This window comes from Silurus aristotelis, assembly GCF_946808225.1.
Source record: "Silurus aristotelis genome assembly, chromosome: 22".
NCBI lineage: Eukaryota > Metazoa > Chordata > Actinopteri > Siluriformes > Siluridae > Silurus > Silurus aristotelis.
This window is the reverse complement of record NC_139595.1, coordinates 7049732-7067450: the sequence shown is the minus strand read 5'-3', so window position 1 is coordinate 7067450 and position 17719 is coordinate 7049732. Positions and strand designations below refer to the sequence as shown.

General features: G+C 37.6%; 1 protein-coding gene across 13 annotated transcripts in view; it reads left to right on the top strand.

Annotated features, from left to right (window-relative positions):
* Nucleotides 1–17719, top strand: part of ptprsb (protein tyrosine phosphatase receptor type Sb) — a 139825-nt gene that overhangs the window by 77379 nt on the left and 44727 nt on the right. For all 13 annotated transcript variants that reach the window (XM_083525484.1, XM_083525490.1, XM_083525482.1 and 10 more), the window contains 4 exons: nt 7119–7388; nt 7695–8276; nt 9196–9332; nt 10487–10631. In XM_083525484.1, coding sequence (XP_083381610.1) covers nt 7119–7388; nt 7695–8276; nt 9196–9332; nt 10487–10631 — 1134 coding nt within the window. The remainder of the gene's footprint in view (nt 1–7118; nt 7389–7694; nt 8277–9195; nt 9333–10486; nt 10632–17719) is intronic.

The following is a 17719-nucleotide window of genomic DNA, read 5'->3' as shown; positions in this document are numbered from 1 at the left end:
CTGCGTGTTATTGAACGTGTTCGGACCTGTTCAATATTTCTTCGATTATTATTATTATTATTTTTTTAAAACAACTGTTTTTTTTTTTTTTTTGTCTAATTTATCGCTTTGTGCAATTTGCAGTTCTGATTGTGTTGATAATTTTGTAGAACAGTTATTATATAGTATTTGATTGTTTATATAAGTAATATATATTAAACTATAATAATAAATATAGTATATAAATATATAGTAAACTTATACACAGTGACTAGTACAGCAGATACAAAGGCAGACGATTTATTACGTAAAGAGCAACAACACAACTAAACAACCATAAAATAAAACAAGAACAATAAAAACTCTGCAAGACTGCAAGGGCTAATGGGTAATACAGTTCTGGCGCTACCGTGACATATAACAAAAAAGTAAAAAATAATATTAATAATTAAAAACTATAAAACTAAGTGTAAGCATTGTGGTGCTGATGCTTTTTATATTTCGAAAGACCATAGATAGAGGCTGGTGACTTCTGCTGCTTCTCTATTTGCTGCTATGGTTCCTGATACTTAAATAAAACTATAAATGAATAATAAGTACACCTGTGATCTTGAAAAAAAAAATTTAAGTATTTATTTTTCTTTAACAAGACACCACATTGTGTTTTATTGCTTAGCCATTCAAAGCTCTCTGATTTAAATGCAGCGTTAAAGAGGTTAAGAATGATATGATAACCAGTTGAGCTTGATAATCGTTCTATGGGAAAGCGCAAGGCGGATGGTATGCACGCTGTGTGTCTGTCACCTTTGAGTCAGATAAAAAAGTGTTGGTTCGCTGCTCTTTTTAAAGGGTGACATCAACTGCTTGAGCTAGACGTCTACCCTTCTATTCACATCCAGTATTGGCGGGAGATCCTGCTATTTCTCTGCCAATCATCACGATAATGCCAAGACAGTAAATGGTATTAAGGTGAATATTATACCAATGCTGGTTTAAATGAATAATGATGACATTTGCTGAACAGTGTTAAATAGGTGTTGGAAACCTGTAATTATATATATATATATATATATATATATATATATATATATATATATATATATATATATATATATATATATATCCAGTATCTCAGAAAAGTGACATTTCAGCGACTATTTTAGTATCTTTTCAAGGGACAATACTAATACTACACAGTTTTGACATGTTCACTTAGGGTGTACTCACTTTTTTTGTCAGCTATTTAGACAATACCGGCTCTATGTTCAGTTATTTTCATTATTATTAGGATTATTAGTTATTTTTAGGACAGTAAATCTATACTGTTTTACAAGCTGCACATTGACTACTCCAAAATACATCCTTGTTTAATTTCTATATTATTGTCCCTTGAGAAGATACACTGAAATAGTTGCTAAAATATGAGGGGTGTACATACTTTTGTGTGAATATATATCTTGGTGACTAGGGCAGATATGCCAGGCCGGAGATACGGAGCCATTTGGATGTGGCACAGACAGTCTCCCGCCGTCTCCTCCAGCTGTCTAGAAAATGGCCGCCCTTTGGCCTTAACCTCGGCCCTTGTTTGAAAGCTAGTGCTTTATTGCTGCACTTATGGTGGCTGTAAAATTATAAGGCAATAACTCAGGCTTGTTCTTTACATGGATCTCATTGGGAGCAAGGATAAGAATTCTGTTTTTAATGCGTCTGATTTACAAGGCCAAATCGCATTTGGCTAAATAGTACAAATAGCAGACAGCAGGGCTATTATCACTTTAACAATAATAATAAAAAAAACATCGATTCGGACATACTCCTACTACAGAAGCAGATATTTGTCATGTCTAGACGGCTGACTAGTCAACCCAATGCTCTTTATTAGAAACAGTTTAAAAAATTGAACCGGACACTGCTAAATACTAGCATGGCCATTTTTGGGGGCGTCTTGTGTTTATACATCAGTGTGCTATGAAGATATGCTAATCGTGCTATTAGCCTATGTTCAAAGGCAGTTATTTGGAATGTTTTCTGTGTGCTTGCTGCATTTGTGAGACTGAATTGGAAACAGTCTGGATTGAATGCTGCATGCTGTGAATGCCGCTTGCTTTCGGCGCAGTGCTGTGAGCTCTGTCTAAATATGCCTTCGCTGATGATTCATATCTGTGCATGCATTCCTGTTTTTTTATGATCACTTATCTTTAATCAAGGCAATGACTTGTTTCAGGCTTGTTAATGTTTGTCGTAGTTTTTTTATTCTTGTCCAATTCTGGGTATCCTCCGGCGCATGCAAAAACTGCAACAACTGTATAAAAATTAAAATGTATTTATGATTGTGAGCGTTTGAATAATCTATGAACTGTAGCATTCATAATGAGATACGGTTCACCTAAATGCTGACGGCCGCATCTACATTCTCATTCCCAGTGTAGCTGCATCATGAGCGTCATCTCTGTCTGACACTCCCTGTTTTTAAATCTCTAATCTCCATAAGGCTGGTGACCTGATTACCTAGCAGGATAGCCTGAGCTGAATAGCTTAACCTAAAGCTGATATATTTGTGTTCCTGGCTAGTCTGACGGGCTTATATTCTTCCCGAGGCCAAAGCTGCCATTTAAAACATGATCCCGAGTAGTGAATCCCCCGTAAGCCGTGAAATCAAATACGCGCTTTTGCTCAGAGACCTGGCTCGACTCACACAAAAAAACCTACTCCCAAGAAACAAGAACCTGGGCTTCATTAAAATGAATGTTCTTGCTTTGTAGGATGTGTACACGAAACCCAGCGGTAGTGTGTTATGGCTCTGAATGGCACTCCTTGAGAATTAATTGCTTTTCGTAAAAATATCTCAAGGCGAAATCTTGTCATGTAATTACACCGAAACTACTATATTGGACAATGGTGGAATTGCTAAATAAGTATTTTTTTTTACAGATATAATTATAGACGTTTTCTTGAATATGCTAATACACTTGGCAGACACTTTAATAAGAACATCCAGTCAGCAATTAGTGTGGCAGCAGGACAGTGCATAAAATCACACAGGTGCAGGTTAAGTTTTAGCTTTAGTTAATATTTTTTTAAAATCTGCTGATCTTCTGAAATGTTTACACAGAATAGTGCAAAAAAACAAAAACCAATTCTGAGCAGAAGTTCCACAAGCAGATATGCTTTATTGAGGATAAAAGTCCAAGGAGAACGAAAAGACCGATCTGAGACTGAGACAAATTCTATATAATAACCACTCTTTGTAAATGTGGTGAGCAGAAAAGCACCTCAGAAAGCACAAAAAAGTTGATGTGGCTGGACTACAACAGCAAAAGACCACGTCATGGTTTCAATCGTGATCCAAGGCTATGTTCTCACAAGTTCTCTAAAATTGACCATTTAAAAATAGACCAAGTCATTTTTCCATTTCTCTACATTTTGTCCTGCTTCTTTCTGATGTTAGGTATAAACATTAACTAATGCTCTTGTCTTGAGTCACATTTTATGTATTGTTTGGGTGCTTCATGATGAATGAGCAGCTCCACAGTTGTTCCTCTTGAAGTAACCAGCGAGTTTTTGAGAATACATAAATAGATATTAGTCTAATACACAGTTCTCAATAGTATGCTGTAGTTTATGCAACCTATCAGGGTTCGTTGCTCCGTACCTTCCCTCCTTTCTCACGAGTCTGTCCATGTTTGCGTTCTGTCTCCTGTCCCATTAGTTTGGATTGCGGAACCTTTGATGCTGTAGATGCGCTCCAAATAAATCTGACCGTTACTTAGACATTTCATCAATCCACTAAGCAGTGTTGAACACTTGGAGCGTGTCTTGGCATACCTTCTTTATCATTACCGTCCCTCCCTTCTCTCGAGTTTGCTCTCTCACTCGTCTCTTGCTCAGACACACACCTATCACTCCTCTTTCTGACTTCTGAAAATCCGTCTCCTTTTGCTGCATTCCATCTCTCTTCTCATGTGTGGAAAAAATAGGCACATAGTACATTACCATAATTTACATTTCTCACCTTCTCCTTCTTTTGTTTTCTTGTCACTTATTTATTTAATCTGTTTATTTATTTATTTACTTATTCAGACTGAGCTAGATCTGCCAGGAGAGAGTAGATGCAGTTTTGCTTTTGAATAGCTTTGACAGTAGGAGTTGCCTTGTGGTGTGTTTGCATCAAGTCTCTAACACACATTTGGAGCATAACACAAGATGTGTGTGTGTGTGTGTGTGTGTGTGTGTGTGTGTGTGTGTGTGTGTGTGTGTGTGTATATATATATATATATATATATATATATATATATATATATATATATATATATATATATATATATATATATAGAGAGAGAGAGAGAGAGAGAGAGAGAGAGACAGAGAGAGACAGAGAATCTTACAGAAGTAAGTACACCCCTCACATTTCAGCAACCGTTTTAGTATATTGTTTCAAGAGACAATACTATAGGAATAAAACTTGGATATGTTTTAGAGTAGTTAATGTGCAGCTTGAATAGCAGTACAGATTTACTGTCCCCTGCAAAATAACTCAACATACAGCCATTATTGTCTAAATAGCTGGCAACAAAATTGAGTACACCCTAAGTGATGTACTTTGTGTAACCATGCAAATCCACATGTCCTATTCATTCTGTTCATGTTTTTGGCTGCTTGACAGAATATACAATTTTGTGCATCTTGTATTTGAGCAGTAAAAATGTGGTACAATTCTCTTATACTGAATACTGAATGTTCAACATGCCACTTTATAGTAAAGACTCTCGGAGGATTTGAGAATTAGAATTGTTGCTTTCCACAAAGCTTCCTAGGCTATAAGAAGATCGCAACACCCTGAAACTGAGTTACAGTGCAGTGGCTGAGGTCATACAGAGGTTTTTCAAGATGGATTCCACTCGAAACTGGCCTCGCAAGGGTCCATCATAGAAGTTGAGTCCTCGTTCTGTGCCTCAGGTGCAGAAGCTTACTTCAAAAAACAGACGCATGAGTGCTGCAGCATTGCTTTAGAGGTTGCAGAAAGCGGAAGGTCCGCTTTTCAGTGCTCAGACCAAACGCTGCACACTGCAACAAGTCAGTTTGCATGACCGTCATCCCAGAAGGAAACCTTTTTTGAAGCTGAATCACAAGAAAGCCTGCAAACAGTTTGCTAAAGAGAACCTGTCCAAAAGCATACATTACTGAACCCATGTCCTGTAGTCTGATGAGACTCAAAAAAAGTTGTTTGGTTTAGATGATATCAACCATGTGTGGAGACGCCCTGGTGAGGAGTACCAAGAATTGTATCTTGCCTACAGTCAAGCATGGTGGAGGAAACATAATGGTCTGGGGCTGCATGAGTGCTGCTGGCACTGGGGAGCTGCGGTTCATTGAGCTAAACATGGATTACAACATATACTGTGACTTATAAATCAGAAAATATTGCCCTCCTTCAAAAACTGCCAAATTGGAGTTTTCCAACATAATAACAATCCCAAACACACCACAAAGATGACAACTGCCTTGCTGAAGGTAAAGGTGATGGAGTGGTCAAGTATTTTTCCAGACCTAAACCCTATTGAGCACCTGTGGAGCATCCTCAAGTGGAAGGTGAAGAAGCATCATGTGTCTAATATCCAGCAGCTCCGTGATGTCATTATGGAGGAGTGGAAGAGGATCCCAGCAACAACCTGTCCAGTTCTGGTGAATTCCATGCCCAGGAGGATCAAGGCAGTGCTAATTTGATTGCTATTTTAACAATAATGGCTGTATGATGAGTTATTTCCAGAAAACATTAAATCTTTACTACTATACAAGCTGTACATTGACTACTTTAAGGTATATTCAATTTAAATAGTATCGTATAGTATCCCTCCCTTGAGAGGATATACTAAAATGATTGCTGAGGTGAGAAGTTTCAACTTAAACTTAGAAATACAGCACAAGGGGCCATGTTTTGAAAGAGAGAGAATGTAAGTGACTATAGAATGCTCTTGTAGTTGCTTTGCACCAAATAGCAGTAAACCTTTTAATAAACACAAGAAACAGCAACTAACTTTACCGTTTTAAATTCACAATCATGTGAAAAGCAAGAAAAAAGGTCAATTCAGGCCAAATTCATCTACATGGATTTAACACAAAACCTTAAAAGTGTCAAATTCTTTTTGTTGTGCAATTCTTTGACAGACAAACTTATCCAGAGCGACTGAACTTATTTAGAATATAATCTATGCCTGTTAATGTATAGGTTAGTTGTTATATTTGCCAGATACACAAACCCACACGAGTTCCTTTCCTCTCTCAAGTCCAAACATTTCCATTATTCCAAGCAGCACACGTTGTCCTGCTCCCTCATGCACTTTCGCAAATCCATATCTGACGTGCTCAATAGATGAGCGCAGCCTGAACTGAACTGCCCATGAGGTCGATAGCTGCACGTATCGACCTGAGCCATGTCTGATCTTGAAAGGGCCCTGTTGGATCGAGCCTGGCCCTGAAGCTGCACAAAAATCCCATTTAAATTTGTCATTGTGCAGCGAAGCCGTGGGGAAGCTGAGAGCATTTCAGATCGGCTGCAAAAGCTGACGGCTACTCGGTGAAATTAAAGCTCACTGGAACAGGGAGACTGTTAAAAAGAAATATGCAGCATTATTATTCCCACTCGCTCCTGGCTGAGTTGCTAATGGCGGTGCGGTGTTATTCTGAAACGTTGCCGGGGTGAAAAAAAGAAATTGCCAATGAGCAGGAAACCTCGTGTTAACATTTTATATTTGTGTTTTTGAGTTTTACATTCTTCCCTTTTACATTTCCTATACATAGCTCACTTAGTAGTGTCTTGTTAAACCCCACAGTTATAATGTTAATGAATTCTCTGTCACTACTACATAGAATGGAAACACTCAGTGTCCTGCATTTGTTAAGGATTTCATTTGCCTTAATAATGTATTCGGATTTGTCTTTACATCCCTATACCATGTCGTCTCATACTATATATATACATTTATTTTCTTTTAAAATATTACTTTTTAGATGTGCTTTTCCTGTCAATTCTGATGCCCAGCTCTTCCGTTTTATCTGCCTGATTATATCTGCAATCCCCACATGATCGTTTGCCATTATTGTTATCCCTGTCTCTTCTTTTGTCTTGTTCTCTGCTGCAGTTCGCCGCGTGCCGCCCCGGTTTACCATCCTGCCCTCAAGTCATGAGATCATGCCAGGAGGAAGTGTAAATATCACATGTGTAGCAGTGGGCTCCCCCATGCCCTACGTGAAATGGATGCTGAACTCCGAAGACCTAACGCCTGAAGATGAGATGCCGGTTGGCCGGAACGTTCTGGAGCTGAACGGAGTGCGTGAGTCGGCCAACTACACCTGCGTGGCAATGAGCAGCTTGGGGATTATAGAAGCTGTGGCTCAGGTCATCGTTAAATGTAAGTGAGATATATTCGCAGACTGCTTACTGTTTTTGTCAGGCAGTTCTGACAAAGTCAGTTAAATTCTGATGGAAGATTTTTTTTTTATTAATTCATCTGAAAGATACCATCTGCTATTTGCTATTTCGAAGGCAATTGTCTATATTTACCCTACAGATTGTTTTTCAAGAAGTGGCAAATATTACATTACGTGTTTCGACGTCTTGAAGGGTTTTTCTTTTCATCTTTATTTATATTCGTTTTGTTATTCGCCTCCAAAACATGCATTAATTCAGAAACTCTTTACTGATCATTCTGTCACAGCGTTACCCAGAGCTCCCGGCACCCCCATCGTGACGGAGACAACAGCCACAAGCATCACCATTACCTGGGACTCTGGCAACCCAGACCCTGTGTCCTATTATATCATCCAATACAGAGCAAAATCACCTGATAGCAAGTTTGAGACGGTTGACAGCATCACGACGACGCGCTACAGTATCGGTGGCCTCTACCCCAACACTGAGTATGAGATTCGCGTCTCTGCATTCAATACCATCGGCCAAGGCCCACCCAGCAACAAAGTGGATGCTAGGACCGGAGAGCAGGCGCCCGCCAGCCCACCTCGGAATGTCCAGGCTCAAATCATCTCACCCAGTGCTGTAACCGTCAGGTGGGAGGAACCTGAAGAACCCAATGGCCAGATAAAGGGCTATCGAGTTTACTACACCATGGATCCGTTGCAGCCGATGAGCAACTGGAAGATCCATAATGTTCAGGATAGTGTGATCACCACCATTCAGAGCCTGGCTCCTTCTGAGACCTATACCATCCGTGTCCTGGCTTTTACCTCTGTAGGAGATGGACCCTTCTCGGATTCAGTGCATATTAAAGTCCTGCCTGGGGGTGAGTAGAAAATACACAGCTTTACATTTCTAATCTTTATACCTACCAGACATGTGTAATGTTTGAGAATTCACTGTGGTGGACTGCTGACCTTTAAATGTCTGCATTTGGTAAATACTGCCTTAAAAGTCAAAACGAGCAGTTCAAGATATTAATTTATAATGAGTGTGATCATGGGGGATGCAAGATTTATTTCAGAACGAAATTCTAAGTGTTTCATCGACATCTTGGTGTATTTTAATTTTGAGTAATGGTTATCTATATTACCCATAACGCCTTTGGACTACATGATGACAACCACAAACTTTTCATGGAAACATGAAATCCAACATCACCCAACAAGTGATCTCCAGAATTGCTTAGCAAATCATAAAATTGTCTATAAAAGAGACAATATCAGGAAGATTGTCTCTTTTAAAGACAATTTGAGAAAGATTTCCTAATAGATTAACTGTTTTAGATGTACTACTTTTTAGATGTACAATGATCAGAATTTATTTAATCTAAGATATTATAGCTTTCAGGGATTAACACTCTTAAAAGACCCTTTATCCTTATTATTAGTGATATAAACTGAATTTGTGAACAAATAAAACCCACTTTGATGCAAATTTTGTTGATCACATGAATACATTTGTGAGTAAAAATAAATGGTAATGGAGGGAAGTCACAGGGACTAGCATTTTATTCCCTTCATATTTTTAATAATCTGTCACAGGGATTAAACATTTTTCAGATTTAGATTTACCTGAACTAATGTAAATGGTTTTTTTTTTTTTATCTAGGAAACCTTGGAAAACCTTTTAGCGTTGTTATCTCTTTTTTATGTTCCACTAGAGTTCATCACAAATGGTTTTGTAATTCAATCTTTTTTTATGTCATATTAATTTACATTGTTTATTTATAAATGTTGATTTAGTCCCAGGCCAGCCAGGGAAGTTCAGGACTGGCAAGGTGAGAGATACGAGCATTGAGTTGATGTGGGATCCACCGTTCTCTAAAGAGCCCATCAAGAGCTACGAGCTCATTTACAGAGCTGCAAAGCATGGCACGCAGGTGAGACATCTGATTATTACAGTTATTATAAAAGAAGGAAGAGATTCTTTAAAAGTTTCTGGAGAAAACAATAAGCAGGGTGCATAATTAAGTCTACATACAGTCTATATGTGTGTAATATATATAGGTCTTTTAAAATAATAACGAAAAAATTTATTTTACGGGCACTAATTTTTATTAAAGATCAATTTACTTTTACATTTACATTTCTGTTTGACCATTTTGATAAAAATATAAATAAATAAATAAATAAATATAAAAGAGAAATTAAAACCTTCAAGGCAACACACAATTATTCACGGCATCCTTTCTTTATTTGGATATAAAAAATAAAAATAAAATTTAATAACTAAACTTTTTTTTTACTGATGCACCAAGTCTCAAATGAAGCACCAAAATCTGCCATGATTCTTCTTTATTGGTGGTTCGCATTTTTAAGTAGAGCATTACCACCATCTTCTTTGGTAATGAATCAGAGACTTTATATCATATCCCTATTCCCCAGAACAACAACAAAAAAAAACGCCATGATGCCCACATACGGCATTTAAAATGGTCCGTGTGGAAACATAGCAACATTTTTATTTGGTGTCCTGAAGATTTAAGTAAATGATTTAAATAAGTAAAAGATTTAATTTTAATTACTTTAAAACATTTACAATAGTATTTTGTTTTCATTCTCTATTTTGAGTATGTTTTCACTAATAATATACATACATTTGCATAAAGCATCTATATTTGTCCATGCCCATGTTGATTAGAGTATTAAAAACTTGAAAAGTATTAATTTAAGGTACATTTAGGACAGAAAAAATTATACAGATATAAATATTAACTTTCTACAAGACTGTTAAATTCTTAAAACTAATTGGTCAGAAGGTTTCATTTATTGTACTGGGAACTTGATAAATAAATCCGACCTTTAACATGAAAAAGTGCAATGGGATTGTCAGAATTCCAGGATAGGAACATCCACTTTTCCTGAGTTCTCTTGCATTTCTGAAAACAATCTATAGTAGTGCACAGGGGCAGCAAACACATTATCCTTTTTGCAAAACTACTTATTTCTGTGGTATAAGATAATGCTAGGTAATATAAATCAATATTTATAGATGTTTTTTTCGCTTTATAACCTTTTTATTTTGTATCAACAGGAGAAGAAATCCTTTGAGCCCAGGTCTTTTTATGTTGTTGAGGGTCTGCGAGCAAACACAGAGTACATCTTCTCTCTGGCGGCCATTTCCAGTAAAGGCATCGGAGCCTTCACCAATGAGATCTTCCAGCGTACCGCACAAGCCAGTATGTCCATGTCTAATGAGAGCTTCTGTACTGTACTGCCCTAATGAACTGGAATGATTCCATCCCATCCCGACATACTCATTTCCCCTTGTGTTTCATATTGTTTGTTGTGATCTAAAATGGCTGATTAAGATAGATATGTTTCAGTGTGACCTCTGTTTCAGTATTGATAACTTGTGCATGTAACCTCCAGTATGGCTATTTGATGAGTTTTGCATATTGTTGACCTCAGAAACTACATTAGTCATGAAAAACATGTTAACAGGAGTGAGACACGGGGGTAGTGGGTTGGTGAGGAATTTCCGGAGTGTGCTACTGATTTTTTCCCTATATATTCACATTTCTTCTCTCTGCTCAATCTGCATGAAATTTAAACATGGAGAAACATGCATGCCTCAACTTCTGCCAAAATGAGTCTGTCTTCAAGATATCACGTCTCTGTCTCTCAACTATCTATCCATCCATCATCCATCATTCATCATTATTCATTCAGCAGCTTCTCCGATTATCTGTGTTTTTCGTTTTGCCATTTGAATGTTGTGTAGCCTTTGTTATGTAGTGTGTATTCTTTTGCCATTTCTGGCAATACAAAAAGCCACAAGCAAACTGGATGGGATTTGTTTTTGTTCATATTTAATTTCCTCCTTATTCCTTTTTATTTATTCTTTATTATTATTATTATTATTATTATTATTATTATTATTATTATTATTATTATTATTATTTTTATTATTATTATATTTATTATAATATTTATTTACTTTCCTACTCTAAGTCCTGTAACCACAAGCTCAAGCACTACATGGTTTACCAAATGACATGTAATGGTTTATTTTTTTTCCTTTTGTGATAATATGTAATCTCATGTTAAACAATACAAACCAAGATATTTACAGAATGTAAGTAGAAAACAGCGTACGAACAGCCGGCTGATGGTAAGTGAGAATTTGTTTGGTGTCTGGTGGGACCTCAGCCAGTTATTGGTAAGTGAGAATCAGTCTGGCCTCTGATGGGACCCAAGACCACGAGTAAAAAAACTGCAGTGAAATGGCATGACTGTACCACCACTCACGGTAAGCCTCTTTTGTTATTTCCACTAGTGAGAGATACATGTCTAATTCCACAAAAGTTGGGATGCTGTGTAAAGTATAAATAAAAACAGAATGCAATTTTTGCAAATCTCATAAAAATTAGTCACAATAGTCACAATAGAATATAAAACCATATCAAAAATAAGGTAATTTTGTATTTGATGGCTGCAACACGTCTCAGAAAAAGTTGGGACGGGGCAACGAAAACCTGGGAAAGTAAGTGTTGTAAAAATGTGAATGGGCAAACCTTCACCAATCTGTGAAAAACTGTCTCCAAATTAAACAACTTTAGAATAATGTTCTTCAACATAAATTGCAAATACTTTAAATCGCATTATTACAGTACATAATATCATCAAAATATTCAGATCCTGGAGAAATCTCTGTGCAGGAAGGAACCAGGGCAGAAATCGATATTGGATGCTTGTCATCATCAAACACACAGGTGCCATTGCATTAAAAACAGGCATCATTCTGCAATGAAAATCACTGCATGGGCTCAGAAACACCTCCAGAAATCATAGTCTGTGAAAATAGTTTGCCATGCTATCTACAAATGCAGGTTGAAGTTCTGTTATGCATATGTAAACATTATCCAGAAATGGTGCCATCTTCTCGTTTTACGAGAGAATTAACGTCATTTTTAGGGAAATTCTTGCATATTTTAGCAAGATAATGTTAAACCACACAGAGAGGTCCCCTGGTGGTCTAGTGGTTAAGCTGCAGCGCTCTTACCGCTGCGACCCGGGTTCGATCCCCGGTCAGGGAACCATCCCCAGCCACTCTCAGTGCCGGTCCCAAGCCCGGATAAATTGGGGAGGGTTGCGTTAGGAAGGGTATCCAGTGTAAAAACATGTGCCAAATCAAACGTGCGGAGGATCCGCTGTGGCAACCCCTAACGGGAGAAGCCGAAAGAAAGTTTTAATGTTAAACCACACAGAGCATCTAGTAGAACAGCATGGATTTGTAGTAGATGAGTTCAGGTTTTGAACTGGCCTGACTGATTTCCAGATCTTTTACCAATGTGGCACATCATGATATGGAAAATACAACAAAGAAGACCATAGACTGTTGAGCAGCTGTAATCCTGTATATGAATTAGACAATATTCCTCTAAAAAATTTTAAACATGGCCCTGTCCCAAGTATTTGGAGTTGTGTTGCGATCATCAAAATGAAACAATTACCCAGTTTGTTTGTTTTTTTTAAATTAAGTTATTGTCAATGTTCAGAGTCTAAAGTCATCTTTTGTGATTCATATCAAAGCAAAATTCTAAACAGGCACATGTGTTTCAGGATGGCCATTGTAGAGTGCATAGTGACTAATGTATGTGACTTGTATGAGCACCACTGGAATGCTTTAATTGGTCTGCAAAAGGTGAAGACCAAAATGACTAAAAATCTTGTCTCTTGACGTCAAAATGAAAGACAGATTGAGGGCAAAAGTCAAATTTTTACAAAGTACAAACTTTTACTTCAAGTAGTTGGCGACATTGTTCATTTTTACCAAAAATAAGGAAAAAATACTATAAATAGACAAACAAATATTAATGTATAAACTCTTGATAAGACCAAGACCATATTTACTGAGCTTAATGACCAAGTTCAAGACAATAGAGAAAACTATTCAAAAACACACTTAATTTACAAGAGTAAATACGAACTAATTGTACATTAGAAAAAAAATATTGGACTCCTATTGCAAAGACTGGACTGAGGAATTAGTTCAGCCCAACATCTCAATTTGCCATGTTTTATTCGCACAGAATTGAGATTTGAGAATGGACTCCAGGCACTTTGTTGTTTTCCTGCATAAATGTAGTTTTAGATATGGTTATAGGTAGATATACAATATACTTTTCACTGAAATTTGGTTCAGATATTGAAATATTTACTCGTTAGCTTTAGTAAATATCAATGAATATCTCCGAAACCATAAACATCAATAGCTGGTTGTGTGACAGCACGGCAGCCACTTTCTATTGTAGCCAGGTATCTAAGCCATTATATCACTTTGATAGGACTAGGACAGAGATACAGTTGTTCTGATTGGACTACAGTCTAATAACCTTGTGGAAGATGAAGGGTGTTGTTTCATCTTTCAAGAATGTCAGATTAAGATTACGCATTCCATTTCACCCTTGTAAATTTACTACCAATAGATTTATTTTATATTTGGCATTAGCAAGGTGATTGGAATCTGCATTGATGCTGATGTTTTGTGTAAGAGTATCAAACTAGAGAAAAAACTGTATTGCGAACTTTCTGCTACAGCTCAGTGGAGGACTGTTCAGAATTGAACACCACAGTACATAGTTGAGTTTGTTTTCTTTTTTCCCCATCTGTTTGTTTTGTCTCCCTTTAAAATCTTGCCCTCAGCTAGGAATGTATCATCCTTTGAAACTATCTGAGATGAGTCAGTCCATATTCACCGAATGCAAACATCACCATGAGCTTCAGTGGTGCTATATTTAAGACTATAGCATTCCAGAAAGGAAATGGCATTTCTGGAAAATGGGACTCTTGCCTTTCATTTAAGGAAGTCATAATTATTAAGCAGTCCACTGACACTATTCACAGGCGGAGTTCAGAAGTTGGTGACCTTTTCTGATGCTGGTTTAATTTTCACAGCCACATCCCAATATCCATATCATTACCTCATAAATCATGTACCCCAGTCCCCTAACTGATTTTGCCTTTCATGAGGCTATTTAAAAAAAAAAGATTGTTGAATGTCGAGCTCAGGTCAGCGGCAGAAGGCCGACTTCTATTGACACTGTCCTCATGGCGGCTGCCCACAGTGTTGACATGACAGACAATGAGAGCCCACCTTAGCCCAATTATCCTGTGTGTTTGTGTGTGTGTGTGTGTGTGTGTGTGTGTGTGTGTGTGTGTGTGTGTGTGTGTGTGTGTGTATATATATATATATATATATATGTGTGTGTTTTTAGACATTATTTCGAAATCTTTTCGAAAGCAATTACACATTGTCAGTTTTTAATTCCACGTGTCATCTCTGATACCATAAATTGAATTATATTGAAATTATTGTGTTACATGCCTGGGCATGCTGTCCATGCTACATTTCTGTGTACCCGAGCTCAGGCAGTTCATCGGAAGAGCATTATCAGGTTTATTGATTATTATGACGACTCGGCGCGGATTCCATTATTTCTAATAACTCCCTCGTTTCTGGTCCTTCGCCCATCAGCACAGCCTTCAGCTGTGCAGCTTTCACACAATTACCCTCAATCACACAGACCAAAGATCCAAATTAACCCTGCTGCCATTCACACTAATGCCACCTATTAGTGCCAGTCTATGTGGTATTGCAGCACAGAGTTCACACATTGCAATGTTGAGATTTTAAGGAGAGGATGAGTAATCGGTGTATAACTACCATTGTTTTAAAAAAATCAGGTTTAACTTCTATTACAGACTGGAGAGTTGCATCCCAGATGAGTTATTCTACGTATGTGCTGAAACTGATGTGGAAGTGATTTTGTAGACGAATGTGAATACGTGCAGGTGTCGTGCGTGAGTGGTCACATAGGTCTGCCTTTATATTCTTTTCTAATTTGTGCAATAGACGCAGAAATTGAAAAACTGAATAAAAGTCTTGCATTTCACTGAAGAAAAATTGACAAGTGGAGTAGATCAGTACTACTTACTTTAGGGTTCTAAATCACCTTAGTGTTAGATATTAAAGTATGAACAGATGGTGGACAGGTTCGGTTTGGGATTTTTTGGGGGAAAAAGGCAAGTATTGTTGTTCAGTTTAATACCAAATAATAACCAAAAACGAGCTTTTTTACTTTTGAAAAAATTATCATTTATAGTAGGTTTAACAAGCCCAAATGGAGAAATCCATGCTCCATATTACTCTTTGAATTTGTTATTTGGTTTGTATCTATGTACCTGAAAGGCCATTCTCTCCATGTTGGACTTTGGCACAGTTTAAATTCATTATGCTATTATAGTGCTGCACTGGAGTAATACCTGGTGTATAGGCATATTAAAGATTTACTGTATATTGGCTCCATATATATGCTATTCGGTAATCCTTGGTGGAACCCATGGAAAAGGAGGTCTCTCTCGCTCTCTCTCTCTCTCTCTCTCTCTCTCTCTCTCTCTCTCTCTCTCTCTCTCTCTCTCTCTCTCTCTCTCTCCCTGCCTAATCAGCTGGTTGAAGCACAGACATCCTGATACATATGATACAATGTCAGATGAGGTGCAACTCAAAGGTACACCGATCAGGCAAAACATTATGACCGGTAAAGTAAATAACACTGATTATCGCTTCAGCATAGCACCTATTAGTCAGTGCAGTATATCAGGCAGAACATTTGGTCCTCAAAGTTAATGTGTTAGAAGCAGGAAAAATGGGCGAGCGTAAGTATTTGAGTGAGTTTGACGAGGGCCAAATTGTGATCACTGGACGACTGGGTTTAGCGCATCTCCAAACTGGCAGCTCTTGTGGGCTGTTTCTGGTCTGCAGTGGTTAGTATCTTTCAAAAGTGATCCAAAGAAGGGACAGAGGTGAACCGGTGACAGGGTCATGTGCAGCCAAGGCTTATTGGTGCAAGTGGGGAGTCCGTGGTCCGTGTGGTCTGATCTAACACACCAGCTCCTGTAGCTCAAATTCCTGAAGATGTTAATGCTGTTAATGCTTGATGGTTCAGCTCTGTTTTGGCAGCAAAAGTTATGCATGACCGCTGTATGATACACTGTCAGATGAGTTGCATCTCTAATGTAAATGCATTGTGGCAAGGCCACGACACAGTTATTCTTCTATATTTTTTACGACGCGGTTTTCCCTGAGGAAGGATAAAGTCAATTATTCAGTCTACCATTTTAGATTGTCTGCCTTTATTTATTTATTTATTTATTTATTCTTTTTTTCCATTTAGCACTTAACTGTCATTCTCAGACATGTTTGTCTATTTATCTGTCTATCTTTGTGTGTGTCTAAGACACTACTAGCCCTATAGCCAGCATTTCTGGAGTGTAACGAGAGACAATATGTATTGTTGCCCTCTCCATTATTTATATTATTATAGCTGATTTGTGGCATATGCTCAGGAGGATCTGTTAATGCTTTAAAAAATAGCACATGTGTAATAACCTTTGATGGATTGTAAATGAAATGAAATGTTTTGGTTGAAGGCTGCAGCACTAGGCTAAGTTTCACTCATCATAACCTGTCACCATCTGGCTGAGAAGCCTGATCTGTTTCTTCCCTCAGGCCAGATGCCCATCCACCCATCCATCAATCTCTTTTTGTGCTGCAACAGAATGAGGGGTGACAGGTGACAGCTATCCATTACACACTCACTTTCCCTTTAATTAGGTTGTTTATTCCCGTTCAATATGCTTCTTTCATCATCAGACGTTCGACTGTTTCAGCGTTTCACAGGTTTCTCAGATAAACATTGCCGGTGCTTTGTATTATTTATCATACTGTAAATTCATTAACCAATGTCATTAATATAATTTTGCTTCATCACCTCATGGTTTGTTTCGCTCAACTCGTTTATCTATGAAGTTTTGGAGCAAAATTGAATTCAGTGGCCATAATTAGGTTTATTGATTTGCTTGTCATTTTGGGGACATAAAATCTTCTCCAGAATCTCATCTCCGCCATCTGACATTCCATTATTACATTTCCTGAGACGTGTTTTTTCTTAATCATTTCATTTCTCTTTCTTTCAATCACTCCACCCTCTCCATGTTTGCTTTCGATCCTCTCCACCCACTTAGGACTCCTGGCTGCTCTTTGCCTGAGTCTGAACTTCATCTTGTACTAAGTAGTAAGTGTGTTTCTTCTATCACAGAAAATTAAAACCATCGTCTTGATCTGCTAAAGACCTGCTACCAGGTAGTTGAATCTTATAAAATGAATCAGATATTCATTAGGAATCTGGGAAAGTTACTGCTTCGCTGTGCCTGAGATTACAGAGTCAGCCCTAAAAGTGCCACTTTTATGGAGAAATATAGT